Source organism: Pongo abelii, chromosome X, assembly GCF_028885655.2.
Source record: "Pongo abelii isolate AG06213 chromosome X, NHGRI_mPonAbe1-v2.0_pri, whole genome shotgun sequence".
Taxonomy (NCBI): Eukaryota; Metazoa; Chordata; class Mammalia; order Primates; family Hominidae; genus Pongo; species Pongo abelii.
The window spans coordinates 102906567-102921308 of record NC_072008.2 but is presented as its reverse complement, the minus strand read 5'-3'; the positions used below and the strand labels follow the sequence as shown (position 1 = coordinate 102921308).

The following is a 14742-nucleotide window of genomic DNA, read 5'->3' as shown; positions in this document are numbered from 1 at the left end:
TCCTTTTAGCCACGGATTTCTCATATGGGTGGACTTAACTAAATGTTAAGCTCCTTTAGAGCCAAGAGAATACTTTGTACTTCATTTTAATGCTTCAGTTCCACGGCACCTAGCATAGTATTAGGAACTGCAGTAGCTGCTTAATTAATATATGCTGGACAGATAAAAACATGGAAATAAACTTATTTGTGAACCTAGAGAAATTGTTGGTACACACAGTTCTTACTTAATTATCCATGTTAAGAGAGACAGTTAATTCAAAATAAAGGATAATATACAAGTTGTTCCCATTTGGCTTCAGAATGCAGTTCCATATTTAACTTTTCACTTGGGTCTCTTGGTTGGATTGAGAATACATTTCCAGCAAAATAATAAAGTTGCAATGTTCATTCCCAATCATGGCCAAAGCCAGAATGCTGTCTCTTTGGCCAAAAAGGTTTTGGAAAGATGGTAAGGAATATCGAAAATGTCTACTGCATTTCTAATCTGCATTACACTCAGCAATTAAATCACATTGTTTATTGCTATCTTCCGTCAGTTTTACCTCTCTGAATACATTCTTCCTTGAAAACAGGAAACATATCTTAATCTTACTATTATTATTATTATTATTATTATTTTTTGAGACGGAGTCTTGCTCTGTTGCCCAGACTGGAGTGCAGTGGTGAGATCTCTGCTCACTACAAGCTCTGCCTCCCGGGTTCATGCCATTCTCCTGCCTACAGCCTCCCGAGTACCTGGGACTACAGGCGCCCGCCACCACGCCCGGCTAAATTTTTGTATTTTTAGTAGAGACGGGGTTTCACTGTGTTAGCCAGGATGGTCTCGATCTCCTGACCTCGTGATCCGCCCGCCTCAGCCTCCCAAAGTGCTGGGATTACAGACGTGAGCCACCGTGCCTGGCTCTCATTATTATTTTTTTTGAGGCGGAGCCTCGCTCTGTCTCCCAGGCTAGAGTGCAGTGGCATGATCTCGGCTCACTGCAACCTCCACCTCCTGGGTTCAGGTGGTTCTCCTGCCTCAGCCTCCCGAGTAGCTGGGACTACAGGCGTGTGCCACCACGCCTGGCTAATTTTTATATTTTTAGTACAGACGGGGTTTCACCATGTTGTCCAGGCTGGTCTCGAACACCTGACTTCAGGTGATCCACCCACCTTGGCCTCCCAAAGCGCTGGGATTACAGGCATGAGCCACTGCGCCTGGCCCCCTTAATCTTTATTTTATAGGTGTCATAGCATATAGAATGTCATCATTCATAAAGTATGCAAGAATTTTCGAACTCCATTGCTCCATCTTCCTCTTTCCTACCAAAGTGAAAAAAGTAAGGAATCAAAGTTTAACACTGAACATCTGGATATTCCTTGAATAATGAGGTGTTAGCATCCTGCTTACTCTACAAGCATTCACTACATTTTGAAAAATGTGCCCTTTATTGGTCTACATACAAAAAGCAAAGTTAGCTAGAACTTAAAAATATTTTTAAAGTTAGATAAAATGAAATTGGAAAAAAGGCAACTTTTTTTTTTTTTTTTTTTTTTAAACAAAGAACATTTTCCTTGGGGGATAGAATTATTTCCTATTTGTGTGGTTTAGGGGAGAATGATACATAAATGACAATTTTACATGGTTATTCTATTTTACAAAGCATTTTCCATTTTGAAAGGCATGTTAAAAGTCACTCTATTATACCTAATTTTAATAAAAATTTATATGAAGTAGGTAAGCCAAGTATTATTTTTTCAATTTTACGACTGGGTAAAGTCTTTCCTAAGACCACAAATACCAAGGCTAGAGCTTAACTCAATGGATACCCAGTCCAAATATCTTTTCATTCACATGGATTAAGTAAAATACTTGGCATCTGAAAGAACATTAAAGTTTGAAGGTACTTTTATATATAGGTTCTGAGTCAGGCCTATGATAAAGGCATCTAGAGATCAGTAATTGAACAGAGTTGCTGTGCACAAATTTGATAATGTCTTAGCAGATATGAAAAGCCACTTACTAGATATTTGCTTTTGATAAGGTAAAGAGGGTTGTTACCGTTACCTCTCAGAACCATTGTCAACTCAGTTTACTCATGCCCTTTGTCTCCTCACATCATCAGTTTGTGACTAGGTCCTATTCTCCTCACTGATGATCTTTGCAAAGCTCGTCTATATGGCCTTTTTAAATTTTTCATTGATTTTTCCATTCTTACCATTAGTGAATCCCTTAGCCTTAAATAAGTAGCTGAGATATGATCCTCTCAAATTGATTATAGTTCTATAAATATATGTCTTACTAGGTATATATACAATCCTATTATTAAAATTCAATTAGATAATTTTCAGTAATGTCATATATTTTTTTCCATTCCTCACTTCATTAATTAATTCAGACAATGTACTACATTATTATCCTATCTTACATTTGCAACATAAAAGAGAGCACGATTACATGATTATTAAACAATGATTTCATATACTTTCTTGTATTTTTTTTTCAGTCTTCATCTTGTAAAGCAATTTAAAACCAGAAGAAAGGCTGGGTGTGGTGGCTCACACCTGTAATCCTAACAGTTTGGGAGGCTGAGGCAGGCAGATCAAAAGGTCAGGAGTTCGAGGCCAGCCTGGCTAATATGGTGAAACCCGTCTCTACTAAAAATACAAAAATTAGCCAGGCATGGTGGCATGCGCCTGTAGTCCCAGCTACTCGGGAGGCTGAGGCAGAAGAATCACTTGAGCCCCGGAGGCGGAGGTTGCAGTGAGCCGAGATGGCGCCACTGCACTGCAGCCTGGGTGACAGAAAGAATCTCCATCTCAAACAAACAAACAAACAAAAAAAAGCAGAAAAGAACAGAGATTATTGAATGAAAAGCCAAGTTTACTTGCCATACTTTTCATAAGCTATATGTCAAACACATCCTAACTAGAAATAAGTAAACACACTTTTATTATACAAAAACATACTGATATATTTTTCTGCATTATGAAAACAGTACATGACTGAGATTTTGCACCACAGTATATTACTTGAGGAATTATACTAACATCACTATTATTACCTGTAAACTATGTATGCTTAACATACCACGTGTGGCCTTCATAATTGAAAAGTTTAACCAAATTTTAAATCAAAGCAAAGAAAACAAATTCACAGATTCATTGGTATGATATCCAATTTATAATCTTATAAATACCAAAATGGCTTTATATCTATGAATAGACATGTGTATATGCTACATGTTCCTTATGTGCGTACACACACAAAAAACCACCTTCATATTGGGTAATTTATTCTTTCAAGCTTCTTTTTTGTATTATTTCTACTCAATATGAATAAATCCCATAGAAAGGTTTTTACATCTCTTAAAACTTAGCTTCTGGTGAGAGCGATTAGAATTTGTCAGGTTGAGGGTTCATTAACTCTTTCAGACAAATTAAGTTCCGTTTTATGTTCTGAAAAAGATGATTTCCCGGATGAGTCTCTTGTGGCCTGAAAGGGTTTATGCATCCTTTAACTGAGCAATATATTCTCTTCTCACCATTAGCATCATGCACCAAATGTCTATCAATTCCCTGAACAAAGTTTGAAAAATGTAGCTCATAGTCTACGTAATTTCAGGCTGAATTTCAAGCAAGCAAAACTCTTCAAAGAGAAAATTTTTGTGCTAACAGACCCTTAAAAATATGCTCCATTCAGACAGGGTCTTAGAATGTGATTTCTATCTTAAAATTTGTTAAGACATAATTTTCAATAGCTGCATTTTAAATCAAGACATGATAAAAGAATAACATTTGAAACATGTTAGACTCCTTTCTTCTGTTAAACTGAGGCCACGCCAGAAAAACAAGCTAATGTTCTGTTTACTGGCCATAATGTTAAGTTTTATATTAATTATTATATAATAAACTCTAACCTATTTAAATAAACATTTATTAAGCACTTGACTTTCTATAAAGCATTGTTACAGGCTTGTTGTAAAGTACTCAAAATATGAATCAGAATCTGTATCTGAAAAGAGTACATAAACCAGGATGCAAAATAGATATGTACATGTACATGAACAGAGTACAGGCAAACCAGCAAGTACAATAATCAAAGTATTAAAATGTTATAAAAATACAGGGAACAGGGAAATTAATTTTGATTGCTATGATTAGGGAAGACTTTCTGGAGGAGATGGTATAAGTGAGCAGCTAATTTTTAAATCAGTTTACAATCCTTTCAAAAAGAACATTTTTTTTCCCATTTGAGAGAGATTGAAAAGGAAGCAAAAAAACAGTTTCACAGGGAACAAATGTAGAACTTATCTCAGATTTTCAAACAGGACTATCCTCAGAGGCAGCACAATACCATGGTTAGAAGCACAAGGTTTAATGTCGGAAAGACCAAAATTGGAATTCTGACCCTCATGAACCACACATATTACCTATGTGATCTCCTGCACATGGTTGAACCTCTATAGCCTCAATTTTATCACATTTAAAATAAAGTTAAGGCTGGGTGCAGTGGCTCACGCCTGTAATCCCAGCACTTTGGGAAGCCGAGGCGGGTGGATCACAAGGTCAGGAGTTCGAGACCAGCCTGGCCAATATGGTGAAACCCCGTCTCTACTAAAAATACAAATACAAAAATTAGTCAGGTGTGGTGGCCAGCACCTGTAGTCCCAGCTACTTGGGCAGCTGAGGCAGGAGAATGGCTTGAACCCGGGACTGTGCCACTGCACTCCAGCCTGGCCAACAGAGCGAGACTCTGTCTCAAAAATTAAATTAAATTAAATTAAATTAAGTAAAGTTAGTAATAGTACCTACTTCATAGTATTTCTTTGGCAGTCACTTAGGAAAATACATAGACAGATATATAGATATAGATATTCCTAGCATAATGGCTGGCATATGACATTCACTAGACAGTGACAAAGACTCTCTCTTGAACCAAATTTTAGTCAGGTTCCTCTGAGTCCTTTTTTTTTTTTTTTTTTTTTTGAGACAGAGTTTTGCTCTTGTTGCCCAGGCTGGAGTGCAATGGTGTGATCTCAGCTCACTGCAACCTTCGCCTCGTGGGTTCATGTGATTGTCCTAGCTCAGCCTCTCAAGTAGCTGGGATTACAGGCGCCGGCCACCACACCCAGCTAATTTTCATATTTTTAGTAGAGATGGGGTTTCAACATGTTGGCTAGACTGGTCTCGAACTTCTGACCTCAGGTGACCTACCCACCTTGGCCTCCCAAAGTGCTGGGATTACAGGTGTGAGCCACTGCGCCCAGCCTTGAGTCCTCTTTTTGACTAGGCCTCATTCTTAGGCTCAGTCCTTGGCCCTGACAGTCCAGTTTTAGCAAGAATCCTATTGGGTCTGTTTAGCAAAAATCCTCCACCCTTCATATATGGTCAAATTCCTCATCCTCCACTCTTCATATCTTATTAGCCTTGCCTGCCTTCAGCAAGAATCCTATCAAGTTGGTTTAGGGGGAATCCCCTTATCTTTGATAACTCCTTCTAGTAATGTTCCCTTGCCTGACTTCCACCCTGCTTCTTGGCTATAAATCCCCACTTGCCTTTGTTGTATCAGAATGCAGCCTCGTTGTATAGTAAGGTCTCTCTCCTATTGCAATAGTTCCTGAATAAAATTTGCCTTTACCACTTTAACTTCTTTCTGGCTTTGATTTTCTTTCATAACAGTTTATTACTATTATTACTATTTTATTATTATTATTTATTTATTTATTTTGAGACAGAGTCTCACTCTGTTGCCCAGGCTGGAGTGCAGTGGCGCAATCTCGGCTCACTGCAACCTCTGGTGCCTGGGTTCAAGTGATTCTTCTGCCTCAGCCTCCTGAGTAGCTGGGATTACAGGCGCACGCCACCACGCCTGGCTAATTTTTTTTGTAGTTTTAGTAGAGACGGGGTTTCGCCATGTTGGCCAGGCTAGTCTCGAACTCCTGACCTAGTCATCCACCCGCCTCGGCCTCCCAAAGTGCTGGAATTACAGGCGTGAGCCACTGTGCCCAGCCTACTACTTTATTATTATTATAAATGATTATATTTTCTATTTAAATTCAACTGAACTAAAAATTCCATTGACCAGTACCATTGTCAAGAGAGTATATTTCAAAGAATGCTAAGAATCTTACTTTTTTAAAAAGCACTCTTTTCCTCTTGCTTTTTTTATTTTTTTTATTTTTACGGAGTCCTGCTCTTTTTGCCACCCAGGCTGGAGTGCAATGATGCAATCTCGGCTCATTGCAACTCCGCCTGCCAGGTTCAAGTGATTCTCCTACCTCAGCCTCCTGAGTAGCTGGGATTGTAGGCTTATGCCACCATGCCCGGCTAATTTTGTATTTTTAGTAGAGACAGGGTTTTACCATGTTGTCCAGGCTGGTCTTGAACTCCTGACCTCAGGTGATACACCCGCCTTGGCCTCCCAAAGTGCTGAGATTACAAGCATGAGCCACTGCACCTGTCCCCCCTTGTGGTTTTCTAAAACAATTTGCTTCTCAATTTATGCATTATCTGTATTACTGACCATGCCCCCTTTTAAATCCTGTACCCTCCTCTCCCTGAACAGTCTCATAAATGTTTGCATTGAACTTCCTAATTTTCTGCATTTGAGAGAAGCAGACAGTGAGGGTAAGGAGAGAGTCAGAGGTGATGAATTGCCCCCCTCCAGCCTAATCTGAAGTTCTCAATTTTTTTTTAGGCACCAGAAAATGACCTAAATTACTATGTTCATTCAAAACAAAACAAAACAAAAAAAACAGCTTTGCTCTTGAGGGTTGTTTTTACTTTCATTTTCATTTTGTCAATTTTATATGATATTTGCTTTACAAAGTGTGGATTATCATCTCCCTAAAACCTGTTACTGGCATGTTCTCAAAGGTGATCAGTGTCACTAGTAGTTCTGTGAGTTTTTTCATCTACTTAAAAATTATTCTCTTAATAAATAAAAGGTGGAATACAATTAATATAATGGCACCGCAGTGAAGACCTCAAATCTGTTTTGAATTATCTGGAAAGGATAATGCGCCTCCTCAGTAACTTGATTTGTAACCACTTCAAATGACTTCCCTCATACTATGAGGAAATCCCAAGTGTTGATAGTTAGTTGACAGGGTGTTAATGTCATTAACATTCTGTCAGCTCTTCTTGTCAATGTGTTAATGGTGCCCCTGCTGCTCAGTCACTCTCTGTCCTCCGGTTAGGGAAATGATTTAGCCAGCAGTCAATCAAAAAGCTAAGCTGATTTTGGGCAACAGAAAGCCCTGCCATTGACAAAATCTCTGCAAGTAAATGTGGTAAGGAATTTGTCAACCGGATATAAGCAGTAAGGTCAACATCGTGGTTGATGTGCTTTTTTAGATAGTTTAAGATGTTAAGAATGGACCACAACACATATTTAAAAGTCTAAGAAGTCCTCTTTTAAGAATGGGTTTCTTTTCTGACAGAAAAAGCAAGGATTGGTAAGTAAAAATGATGCTTTGACTTTTTTAAAAAAGTAAAGTGTTGGGGTTCAGAACACAATATCTGGAAGTATGCTACCTTGGCATGCTGAATACTTTGAGCTGAAGGACACCAGGAGGACCACAGAAGCAAGAAGGTGTCTCTGAACTTATCCCTCCCTCTTTCTTCGTACCTTCCTTTGTCTCCTGAAGCAAGTCAAAGAAACTAGAATTCCTCTCCCTTGAAACAAGCCATAAAACCTAGGAAGATCACTTTCTGAGCTCTGCCCTTCCTCACTAAAGACTTTCACATAGGCCGGGCGCTGTGGCTCATGCCTGTAATCCCAGCACTTTGGGAGGCTGAGGTGGGCTGGTCACCTGAGGTCAGGAGTTCGAGACCAGCCTGGCTAACATGGTGAAACCCCTTCTCTACTAAAAATACAATATTAGCTGGGCGTGGTGGCATGTGCCTGTATTCCCAGCTACTCGGGAGGCTGAGGCAGGATAATCGCTTGAACCCAGGAGGTGGAGGTTGCAGTGAGCCGGGATCGCGCCACTGCACTCCAGCCTGGGTTACAGAGTGAGACTCCGTCTCCAAAAAAAAAAAAAAGACCTTCACATGACAGGTGTCTTTTAGACTGTCATATAGAGATATAGAAAATAATCTGAACCAGCCTTCATGGGTTGCCCCCAGCTTATTACCATTAGATCATATCCTTTTATCCACCAGTCATACTTCTGCACAACTGCCCATAAAATACATGGTTTTTCCCTGTTTCTCTGAGTCTTCATTTATGGAGTTTCCTGTGTCACATAAAACTCACATTAAATAAATTTGTATGCTTTGCTCTTGTTAATATGGTATTATAGGGTGTCAGCCATGAACCTTCGAATGGGTCAAGAACGACTGATTTTTCTCTCCTATACCATCTAATTTTTTCTGAGTCAGAACAAGCAACCTATTTTGGGTAGAGAAAGGAAGAAAGAGGTGATGAGTTTCCTTCTAAAACCATTGGCCCCAGCAGGCTAGAAATAGCCTTGGAAACTCCATTCAAAGGAGAGGTTTTTTTGTTTTTGTTTTTGCTTTTTGTCTATTTTTTTCTGACGTTTACTTTAAAAGCTGTGGATCCTCTCTCTTAAAACTGATTATACATTACAGCATGCTCTATAAAGGTGATTCAATGATACTCACATCTGTGAGAGATATATGAAGAAAATTTTTATAAATATAAGCACAGCCTAACACTGTTTGACAATATTGTTTTGAAGTGCTAAGTAAAGGCAGGGGCTTGAACTAGATTATCTTCACTGTCTCTAGCTATAATACTGTGTGATTCAACACACATTTACGGAGTGCCTACACTGTGCTAGGTGGTAGGCATATAGTAATTAACAAACCATACATAATCTCTGCCATGGGAACAGCAAGACAGAGAACATACAAATGTCAGACTGTCAGCAGCCTGAGGTCAAGTTTTCTATCATCTTGTGTACTGTTCAATTTTCATGCCTGGCAATGTCTAGCATACTTTAAGTGTTCAATCAAAACTGGGAAAGAGTAAGGGTAAATATAGGGTGCTCCAGGACATAGCCTGACTTGAAGATTCAATCTGCATATTCAGTTGCCCCGAAGCCATCACGCCATTGCTGCTAACTAGAGCACTGTTGCTGTTCTGAAGTCCAGAGGCATACGAGTGCTTTTCAGCTTGTGAACTCAGTCCTCATAGAGAGATTACTGTTTAAGTAGCTAAAGTTACTTTCCACGGAAACTACTCCCATACTTGTGACCCTAATTATTCAATTTAAAGGGCCAGTGACTTGAAGCAAAACAATTTATTGGCACTGGATGGAAACATTGGAAAGATCATCTAGTACAAAGGATCCTATACTAGAAATGGAATCATGGTCCTATTTTTTGTTGTTGTTTGTTTGTTTTTTGTTTTTTTTTTTGAGACGAAGTTTCGCTCTTGTTGCCCAGGCTGGAGTGCAATGGCGCGATCTCGGCTCACCGCAACCTCCGCCTCCCAGGTTCAAGCAATTCTCCTGCCTCAGCCTCCTGAGTAGCTGAGATTACAGGCATGCACCACTACGCCCGGCTAATTTTGTATTTTTAGTAGGGACAGGGTTTCTCCATGTTGAGGCTGGTCTCGAACTCCTGACCTCAGGTGATCCGCCCACCTCAGCCTCCCAAAGTGCTGGGATTACAGGCGTGAGCCACCACGCCCGGCTCATGGTTCTATTTTTAAAAAAGGATCAAGTATCCCACAATAAAATACCTTTCTCTTTTAGCATTGCCAGAAGGGTAAAAAATATATATATTAGGTAGGCACCAGAACTCATATACATACATATAATGATTATGCATTTTGTTCGTCTCTTTCTAGAAGATAGAAATTCTCAATGGGTGACCAAGAAGTCTTTCAAAGGAAGAATAACTTGAGCCACAGTTTTATCTTTATAATCTATTAATTCATAGTTTTTAACCAACCCAACTCAATATTCTAATTTTTTTTCTGAAATAAATTGCTGTGTATTTTGTTTCTTTAAAAAATATGATACGCAAAGTAACAGCCCCATACATTTTAATACAGTTTTCAATCCCCTCGTGGACAAATAGTCACACTTTAGTGCCACTTAAATGAAGAATAACCATTCATCTGTAACATACAGATACAGAAGGCTCTGGATTTTCATTTTAAAGTGCTTAATTACCTGCATAAAGAGAGAAATAAAATAAGGAGTCCAGGCCAAGTTCATGAGGGTTTGAAATTACTTTTCTTTTTCTAAATGAGCAACAAAGACTCAATGTTGCAAGCTGTTGTGTGGCTATAAGCCAACAGCAGAAGAAAATGTTCAAAAGAAAAAGGGGATAAGGAATTAAATTCAAATATATGAGGCAAGAACCAAAATCAAAAGGTGAAAAAGGAGGTGGTGTTTCCAGGCACAGGACAATATAACATATTTGAAAAAAAAAAATGTAATCAGCAATAAAGTGAAACCTTCACATTAGGTATCCCAATGTGGCCAGTAATGCAACCCAAGGTTATTTTTGTGGATTCCCTGCCTCCAATCAATCACAAACTTATTTTGCCAATATTTGTATTCATGAAGGTACTCAGAATCACTAAAGGACCATACAAAACACAGTATTCATTAACGAACCAAAACACTGAGAGTTAAAATTTTTTTTAACATAAATCTAAATTGCCATTCTTAAGTAATTCGAGTTCAGCACTGTAACTTCCAAGTTGGCCAAAAAATAAAGCATATCAGAGAAGAAAAAGGCAATAGATTTAACCTTGAAACAAGGTGACTGCCAAATAGTTGTTGAAGGAATTTACTTATTATCAGATAAAGAATTTACAGTATTTATTCCCTCTAGAGATATAAAATGGTGAATCAATCTGCAGTTCAAGATATTTATTTAAACCCAGAGGAGGAGGATATAGCTTTAACTTTTGAAAACTAAAATAGAAAATTATAAAAAAATCAGGTCTAATGTAGTTTATCTTTAGACACCAGATTTAACATTAAACAATTCAAGCTAAATGCCATTTCTCAAGTTTTCCTTTTATATATTTTTATGATTTATATGAGTATACTGCTATAAACTAGAAGTTTCAAAAAATATTTAGCAAGAAATGCTTAATGTTATACAGATATCTACTACAATTTATTTAAATATATAATCTACTGATCAATTCGTCTATCCATCCAACCATGTATCCTTCACAGTCCTTTCAGTCTAGTGATATTAGTTATCCTCTTATTGTCCTTGAAAATGCACACATGCCCTCAGAAAATGTATGCACACACACACAAAATCTCAGACAAAAAAAAAACCTTCTGTTGATCATTTACTTTAAACATTTGGTTATATAAGAATATTCTGTTTTGTCTTGTTTAGGTTTCATCAAATCCCTTAAGGCTTACCTTGCATATCCTGTGGGCTTTCAAATGGAATTCTTCTTTGAGAATAGCCTTTAAAAAAAATCTAATTGTTCCCTTGCCTACTGGTTGAAAACATCATGAAACAAAATTTATGCTACTAATAGAAAAACAGCATGTACATAAATTCATCCAGATGGTGTGAAAAGACTAGTAAATCTAGAACTAACCACACAGTTAGTAAACAGACAGACATAGAGACCAAAAACTAGACAAAATGCTTAAATAAATAAAGGATATGGTCATCTTTTCCACAAACTTATCATGTTGATTTTCTGCTTGGGGGAATTTCTTGATGTCACGTTCCAGATGAACAATTTGTTGTTCCATTGATGCAAGGTTGCTCTTGAGAATTTGAGCTGAAACTAAAGAACAGTGTGCAAAGGATTTAGAATATTTTACCAGGTGTTCCACAAAACATCTAAAAGGAGACATTATCAGTTAAAGTCTTTTTTTTTTAAATGTGGGAAATAGTTCCATGAAGTCAACTCACATTTTTCTGAATTACTGCTCATAAAAATTCTACTCTCCATGAAATAAATGAAAATGTGTAATACAGTATACCAAATCATCATGTTTAATATAGGAATGTCACCATTTTACTCAGCCATTAGTTCAAATGAATCCATTTCAATTTAAATTTATTGATGGAATTCCTAATATTTCATTCTTTAAAATCTAATTTGAAGATTAAAGAAAAACTAAGGTTCAAAGAGATGTTATTAATGCATGTTCATAGCTCTATAAATGATTTAAGGTTGAATTATGTAAAAGGATCAAATATTTTTCTTTTGTTGAAATATCCTGATTTTTATAAACCAATATCTGTGGTAAAAGTTCCCATCTCTAGTACTTTTCAAAGAGATGTGAAAAATAACTGTTGATACAGAAAGATGATTTAGAGTAAACCCCAGCAAACACAAATGAACGTACATACCCACAAAGATTCAGCCTGCCCTCAAACACTATCATTAGTTGCTGTAATTACCCCTAACATTCTCTGCACCTTCCTTTCTCTCTCATTGACAACTAATAATTTTATGTATTGTATTCAAACTGCTCCTAAATACATGCACATTTTTCAGATCTGTCAGGAGACCTTCTTTTTACTGGGTAATTTTTTTTTAACTTTCAACTATTTTATAGATACTCTATTGCTGCATAACTGCCAATTATGTATGAAAACATTTCTATCAATATCAACAGCATTTGGCAAGATTCTAGTTGCAAAGATGAGGTAAGTGTTATAATTTGATAGATAGCCTGTGACATTGGTTTTTAAATCCAGGCCTCTGAAATACTGTTATTTTCATTAAAGGACCATGAAACACGAATAGAATAATACTACGATTCTTTCTTATTTTTAAGCAAAGTTAGTCTTATGCAGAGACATATCAGCTTTACAATGAAAAATTCAAGAGACTGCCAAAATCAACCCCTTGGCAAATTTCAGCCAAACTGTTCAGATACAAATTCATCATGTTGATGGGCACATCTTTATAACTGAATGAGGAGAAATCACCTTAAATATACATGGAAGTTCAAGAGACTAAAAATCAAACACTAACACTAAAGACTATTTTTTTTTCTATTAATCTGTCAGTTTAAATAGCTCTGTCCAATTTAGTTCCATTTGTTTAGATCTGACAAGCTTGGAAATTATTCTTTATTTCAGAAGAGAGTTTTGCCAAAAATTTGCTAATGGTTCACCAATCATTGCTTGCTTTATTTAAAGGATGAGTTTGCTATGGAAGAAATAATTCTCTCTGATTTTAAAACTGAATTTTTTCACTTAGGTTTCTCTGCCGTATTCCAATTATTCAAAAGGTTTCTCCTTCCCCACTTGGTTGATTGAAAAAGTGAAGATAGGCCAAGCGCGGTGGCTCACACCTGTAATCCCAGCACTTTGGGAGGCCGAGGCGGGCGGATTACCTGAGGTCATGAGTTTGAGGCCAGCCTGGCCAACATGGTGAAACCCTGTCTCTACCAAAAAACAAAAAAAAAATACAAAAATTAGCCAGGCCTGGTGGTGGGTGCCTGTAATCCCAGCTACTCGGGAGGCTGAGGCAGGAGAATCGCTCAAACCCAGGAGGCGGAGGTTGCAGTGAGCCAAGATCCCGCCACTGCACTCTAGCCTGGGCAACAAGAATGAAATTCCGTCTCAAAAAAAAAAAAAAAAAAGTGAAGATAAAACATTGACCAGTCACTTATGTTATTTAGGTTACACGGACACGGTGAAGTTCAGGGCACGTTACGCAAAAATATGCTGCCTTGGCATATTGAGTATTTTAAGCCGAAGAACTTTTAGAAATGACACCTGCAGGAAGGACTATCTGATCTTTCCTGAGCACAGGTCTTAAGACCCTCATGTAGGCCCCACATGGGGGCTCACGCCTGTAATCTGAGCACTCGTAGAGGCCAAAGTGGATGGATTGCTTGGACTCAGGAGCTCAAGGCCAGCCTGGACAATATGGCAAAACCCCATCTCTACGAAAAATACAAAAATAAGCTCTGCTGGGCGTGGTGGCTCACACCTGTAATCCCAGCTCTTTAGGAGGCTGAGGCAGGAGGATCACGTGGGCCCAGGAGTTCGAGACCAGCCTAAGCAACATAGCTAGACCTCGTCTCTAAAAAAAAATTTAAAAAAAAAAGAAAATGAGGTGGGAGGATTGCTTGAGCACAGAAAGTTGAGGCTGCAATGAGTTATGATGGCATCACTGTTTTCCTGCCTAGGTGACAGAGTGAGACCCTGCCTCAAATAAATAAATAAATAAATAAATAAATAAATAAATAAGCAAGCTGGGTGCAGTGGTTATGTGCCTAGTCCCAGCTACTCAAGAGGCTGAGTTAGGAGGATCGCTTGAGCCTGGGAGGTCGAGGCCACAGTGAGTCATGATCATGCCACTCTTCTCCAGACTGGGCAACACAGATCGATCCTTTCTCTTAAAGAAAAAAACAAAAACAAACAAACAAACAAAAACTCATGTGGCTTTCTTTTTTTTTTTGAGACGGAGTCTCACTCTGTCGCCCGGCTGGAGTGTAGTGGCATGATATCTCGGCTCACTGCAACCTCCGACTCCCTGGTTCAAGCGATTCTCCTGCCTCAGCATCCCAAGTAGCTGGGACTACAGGCACGTGCCACCACGCCCAGCTATTTTTGTATTTTTAGTAGAGACGGGGTTTCACCATGATGTGAGGATGGTCTCAATCTCCTGACCTCGTGATCCACCCGCTTCGGCCTCCCAAAGTGTTGGGATTACAGGCCTGAGCCACTGTGTCCAGCCTGAGAGCTAACTTTGCTATATGCACCCTGAGGAAACCAACATCCTTATCTCTGAAAACAAAGGGACATAGAAATCTGAACAAATAGGTCT

The 14742-nt window shown here is 38.4% G+C and overlaps 1 protein-coding gene across 7 annotated transcripts in view; it reads right to left on the bottom strand.

Annotated features, from left to right (window-relative positions):
• The window catches only part of DIAPH2 (diaphanous related formin 2), a 905937-nt gene that overhangs the window by 331044 nt on the left and 560151 nt on the right, over window positions 1-14742 (bottom strand). For all 7 annotated transcript variants that reach the window (XM_054544831.2, XM_054544832.2, XM_054544829.2 and 4 more), the window contains one exon: window positions 11610-11733. In XM_054544831.2, the coding sequence (XP_054400806.1) occupies window positions 11610-11733 (124 nt within the window). The remainder of the gene's footprint in view (window positions 1-11609; window positions 11734-14742) is intronic.